Source organism: Osmerus mordax, chromosome 28, assembly GCF_038355195.1.
Source record: "Osmerus mordax isolate fOsmMor3 chromosome 28, fOsmMor3.pri, whole genome shotgun sequence".
Lineage (NCBI taxonomy): Eukaryota > Metazoa > Chordata > Actinopteri > Osmeriformes > Osmeridae > Osmerus > Osmerus mordax.
In genome coordinates, this window is record NC_090077.1 from 259,299 (window position 1) to 265,219 (window position 5,921).

Genomic DNA, 5,921 nt, shown 5'->3' on the forward strand with positions numbered 1-5,921 from the left:
TTTCTCTTTCTCTTTTCTCTCTCTCTCTCTCTCTCTCTCTCTCTCTCTCTCTCTCTCTCTCTCTCTCTCTTTTATCTCTCTCTTTTCTCTTTTCTCTTTTCTCTTTTCTCTCTCTCACACACACACACACCCCTACATCCCTGTGTTCCTCCTCCCCCACCCCACCCTCCTTTCTGGGGGGATGGGGTTGTTGCCAGGTTTCCATGTTGACACCTCTTTTCTGATTGGTCCCTGGTCACCTGGCCACGCCCCCTAGGGACCCAGGGTAGGGAGGAGGGTGTGTAGTATGGTGACTCAGAGTTCCTGCTGTGGCATATGACAGACGGATTAATGTGAGCAGATTATTATGAAAACACTAAAACACAGTTGTTGTTGTTCAGGTTGCTGTGCTTGTTGTTGATAAGGACGGTGGTGGGGTAGGAGAGGGCGGAGTGGGATAGGGTGGAGGACAGATAGAGAAAGAGATGAGAGGGGGCAAGAGACATAGAGAGAGAGAGAGAGAGAGAGAGGGATGAAGAGAGAGAAGGAAACATCGTTGTTCGAGAGAGAGCAGAAGAGCTACTGTAGTGTACAGGGAAGCGAGGAGAAGAGATGGAGGGAGAGGAGAGAGAGAGAGAGAGGGAGGGAGGGAGGGAGGGGGAGGGAGGGAGTGGGAGAGGGAGGGAGAGAGGGGAGAGAGAGGGGGAGAGAGAGAGGGAAGAGGGAGAGAGTTCAGGACTTGGTGTTTGAGGTAGCAGGGTCCATCATCCATGACAGTAATGGGGTTGACAGTTGGTCCGCTCTGCTTCACAGTCCTCCCAGGTGGTCTTACAGCTCAGTCAGGTCCAGAATAAACAAGCCCCCATTCTCTCTCTCTTTCATTCGGTCTCTTCTTTCCCTCCCTCTCTCTCTCTCTTTTCCCTCTCTCTCTCTTTCATTCTCTCTCTCTTTCCCTCTCTCTCTTTCCCTCTCTCTTTTGCTATATCTCTCTACCCTCCCTCCCTCTTTTGCAACTCTTATCTCTCCCTCCTTCCTTCCTCACATGACTGCCCTAGCATAGCATCTCCACCCTGACCCTCCCTCACCCCCCATCCTCCTGGCTGTGTACCGTGTGATACAGACTAATACCATGACTCATGTTCAGTAGCTCAGTTCAAACACAAGCCTTTGTTTTGATACGGGGGAGAGCTGGAAGGCCCACTACACAATCTCCTCACACAGAAAAACAATGTCTTCCTGCTGGCCTAGATAGAAGCTATGGCTGGCTCCGCCACACAGAAAAACAATGTCTTCCTGCTGGCCTAGATAGAAGCTATGGCTGGCTCCGCTCTTGGACTATAGTTTAATGCTGGCTGCTCTAGTTTCTGTTTGTGTTCAGCGGCAAACTTTTAGCGCTGAGCTTTGTGTCTGTCGGGGGTGACGGTCCTTGGCCGTCCGTGTCGGAGCGAGGCCTGGACAGCCGGCCATCCTCCTGCTCCTGCCCCGAGGTTCTCCTGCTACTCTAGGAACGTGACCATTGTAGCTAGCGAGCCGTGTTAAACAGCTAGCCAGCTAGCGAACCATATCAAACAGCCAGCCGTCGCATTAGCTTGCGAGGACGAGCCACTTATGATAGCTAGCCAGTCTAGCAACAACATTAGCCTTGTTCACCTTACCAACCACATTAGCAAGTAAGATATTACGCAGTTCACTCCAAGTCCATGCTGGCTATCCAGCTTTCGTGTGTAGCACTTAAGAACAGAGAATGCACTTAACAGGGGATGTTTCAGTCTAGGTTAGACTACAGATATGTAATATTTATATATTTGATGTAACAGAGACAACTGTTTTCACTGGGCTGCACATGCCTGTGCCCTTTGGGGCCGTGCCTCCCCTCCTCCCTGACGAGCATCTGTGTCTTGTCTGCAGGTCGGCCTTCGAGCAGGATGTGGAGAAGGGAAACCACAGAAGGCCTGGGAGACTGTCAGAGTAAGCGTGCTATCTGCTAACCCTCTCCTCCTCTCTTCTGTGCTCTGCTCTCCTTTTTCTATTTCCCTCCTCTCTTCCTCTCCTCTTCTCCTCTCCTTTGCTCTTCTGCTCCTCACCTCTCCTCCTCCTCTCCTCTCTTCCTTTCCCCCTCTCCTCTCTTCCTCTCCTCCTCTCCTCTCTTCCTCTCCTCTCTTCCTCTCCTCTTCTTCTCTCCTCTTCTACTCTTCCTCTCCGACTCTCCTCCTCTCTTACTCTCCCGACTCTCCTCTCCTCCTCTCTTCTCTCCTCCTCTCCTCCAGTCTTTCTATCCTCCTCACTCTCCTCTCCTCTGCTCCTCTTCTGTCCCCTCCTCACCTCACCTCTCCTCTTCTCATCTACTGTCCCCTCCTCTCCTCTCCTGTTCTCCTCTCCTGTCCCCTCCTCACCTCACCTCTCCTCCTCTCCTATCCTCCTATTTTCCTCTCCTCACCTCACCTCTCCGGTGTAATTAACACTAGTCACAGAATACAGAAAGTGTACTTGTACAGGAACGACATCATAGGTCACACTACTGATCACAACAACAAAACAATCGATTCTCAGCCACTTCTCAGAATCAGGACTTTCAATCATGTCAGAAAAACGCCCCTCCTGAAATACAGCACCATCACAGATATTAACATATTTCTCCTTTTGACCTTTCTAGATACCTTCGTGGCTCTGAATGGTGAGTAACCTGTAAAGAGATGATGAAATGAATCACTAACTACAACTCCCATCAACCCCTCTCTCCAGCTCCGCCCCTTTCCAATCAATTACTTCCTCTTAGGGAAATTAAAACTCCTCCCACCCCACTTCGCTGGTCGGTGGTTCGTAACGACTGGCGGTTTTAACGACATTCAATTCCTTTGTTTTATAGACGTCCCACTCGAGCCTCACGGTCATGAAAGGTCACAAAATGGTCAGTCCGTCTCTTTTATACGTCCTCTCCCCTAGGAAACCCAGTAGCTTCCAGAACCCCCTCTCTATTCCACTTCCTGGATCCTAGCACCTTAGAACGTGTAGAACCGGAGTTCCATTAGCGGAACTCGTCGTATGAATTCTAATTCTACCAGTTGGAGTTCTGTGGTTCTGTCTGTATTGAACCCCCCCCGCCCCCTCCCCGCCCCCCCGCCCCCTCCCCCGCCCCCCCCACCCCTCCCTACATCGATCTTGACCTTTGCTTCGCTAATTGGATGAATGTTGCATCAACATAGATGGTTATATGTGAAGGGCGCTGACAGATCTGCATGAAACAGAAGCTCACTCACACACAGCAGGGCTTAGGCAGTTTAAACAAGCAACCATCATAGCACACACACACACACACACACACACACACACACACACACACACACACTGCTGTCAAGTGTGTTTTTAGAAGGTTGTGGCTGATGGTTGATTTATATAATTTTCCAATCACAGGCCTGAGAAGGAATGATAAACAGGTCTGATTATCCTGCAGCACCCCACACACACATGTAAACACACACATCTCAGTCATACAAAACAAGAGCTTTTTTTCCCCAGTCAGTCCAGATTCTCTCCTGCGGCTTTTACTCTTTCTCTCTTTTATTTTCCTCCTCTTCCTCCTCCTCTTCCTCCTCTCTCTCCCCACTGTTCATCTGCCCTCTCATTTCTACGTCCCTCTAGAAGGTTCCTCCACACAGCGCCGCAGTACTCAGCCTATTAAGGCCTGGCTGTAAGCACACCCAAACAGAACCTCATCTCAGACACAGTCGGATCACCGCAGACAGCCGAGGACAAATCCTCCAGCCCTCTCCTCTTCTCCTCCCTCCTTCTCTCCCTCTCTCCGTTGCCCGACTCTCTCTCCCTCCCTCCCACACCCCCTCCCGTTCCAGACAAGTCTTCCCTCCATCCAGCCTTCCATTTAAACCATGAAAAGAGGGAAGTGCTTTTTTCTTTAACCGTAGAAATAAGACTTGTGGCTCCTTGTGTGTTATCGTCACCATGAACCTCCTGGCTCTGGAAAATAAATTATTAAATAGGCCTGTCACACTAATCTGCCAGCCCAGGGCACATGGTTAAATAAATCATTTTAATGGTTGCCACTCGCAATGATGCTGGGGGGGGGTTTGTGCATGGTAGACCAAAGGCAACAGCCACCCACCCCCCTTGTTTACACACACACTGTCACACACACATACACACTGTCACACACACACACACACTGTCACACACACACACTGTGACACACACACACTGTCACACAGAGGACACACACGTCCAGCTGCCTTCATATGGAGACATCGTAAAATGGTTTGCAGGAGCCGGTCTCATTAACGCGTGAGCTGTTGATTACCACTTTTCAAGTGTCCCCAGGTCACACACACACACACACACACGTACACACGCACTCACACGTACACATTCACACACCCTGAAGTTATGGCTTTCACAGGAGGTCGTGGGCTGATCACATGATTTACAGGACTCAGCTGAGAAGGGTTACAGTTTGTGAAGGCTAAACTAGGGAGTCAGGTGGCTGAGCGGTGAGGGAATCGGGCTAGTAATCCGAAGGTTGCCAGTTCGATTCCTGGCCATGCCAACTGACGTTGTGTCCTTGGGCAAGGCACTTCACCCTACTTGCCTCGGGGGAATGTCCCTGTACTTACTGTAAGTCACTCTGGATAAGAGCGTCTGCTAAATGACTAAATGTAAATGTAATGTAAACTGTAGTTGTTTGTGTACTGCAGATTGTATAACTGCTAGCCATTTGAGGGTATTTCAAAAAAATCCAAAACACTGAACTTGGCTAATACATAAATGTCACTTATATAGTAGCAGCCTTGCCAAGGAGAGCTAGCTAATTAGCTTTGGAGTCGCTCGTTCTAGGTACATCCGTGCTACTCTAGTCCAAACCAGAGTGTCATTAAGGAGTGTAATTACAAGGGTAATTTAGATTAGGGAGAATTAATTAGCCCCAACTACCTCCCTGTGATAGATGAGGTTGTGTCGTTTGGCTTTTCTGAAGTCAAATACTAAATGTAGCCGATGGTCGGTCAGAGAGGAGGTGGTGAACAGGCTGTTCCAGTGAGTGTCAGCTGATGCAGTAGTTAGTTGCTGTGTTGTTAGGAAAGAGAGGGAGTTTTATCTTGTTCTCCTGCCCTTCATGGCCCAGAAGAGGCTTCCTGGGGTGGTTGAGTTACAGAGAACCCTTCACTGTTGTGTTTCTGCTCCAGGAGAGAACCTTGACATGTGACTGAGAACAGGAGAAAGATGAGCTCCATAGAGACAGGCACTAGCTCTCTCTCTCCTTCCCCCCCCTCTCTCTCTCTCTCTCCCTCTCTCTCTCCCTCTCTCTCTCTCTCTCTCCCTCCCTCTCTCTCTCTCTCTCTCTCTCTCTCTCTCTCTTTCCCTCTCTCTCTGTCTTTCATCCTTGTTCTCCCTCACACACACATACACACCAAGGTCATAGCTCTCTGCAGGAACACACACAGTCACACACACAATAATGACCTGCTCAGGGTCACCTGGGAGGAACACTTTGTTGCCTTGCAAAGCCATCTGGCTGTGTGTGTGTGTGTGTGGTCTGTGTGTGTGTATCGACAGTCTGTGTGTGTGTGTATGTGTGTGTGTCGACTGTGTTGTATATGAGTTTGTGTGTGTGTATCGACAGTCTGTGTGTGTGTGTGTGTGTGTGTGTGTGTGTGTGTGTGTGTGTGTGTGTGTGTGTGTAAATGTGTGCGTGTAAATGTGTGTGTGTGTGCATCTACCTTCTGTGTATGTGTGTGTGCGCATCTACTCTGTGTGTGTGTGTGCGTCACGTTAGTTAACGTGTGTTGTGTCCGGCAGGCCACCACCGCCACCACTCCACCCTCCCCTTCCCCACCTCCGCCCTGCCCCCTGCCGAGGGCCCCCAGGGTAGGGGCCGCATGGTGGAACAGAAGGACCCCCCCATGCCCTCAGATAAGAGCGACCCATACATGGCCGTG

At 50.1% G+C, this 5,921-nt stretch overlaps 1 protein-coding gene across 1 annotated transcript in view; it reads left to right on the top strand.

Annotated features, from left to right (window-relative positions):
• sema6a (sema domain, transmembrane domain (TM), and cytoplasmic domain, (semaphorin) 6A) overlaps positions 1-5,921 on the top strand; it is a 46,415-nt gene that overhangs the window by 29,775 nt on the left and 10,719 nt on the right. Inside the window, 4 exon segments of the mRNA XM_067230918.1 lie at positions 1,888-1,921; positions 1,923-1,947; positions 2,633-2,653; positions 5,782-5,918. Of these exon segments, the coding sequence (XP_067087019.1) occupies positions 1,888-1,921; positions 1,923-1,947; positions 2,633-2,653; positions 5,782-5,918 (217 nt within the window).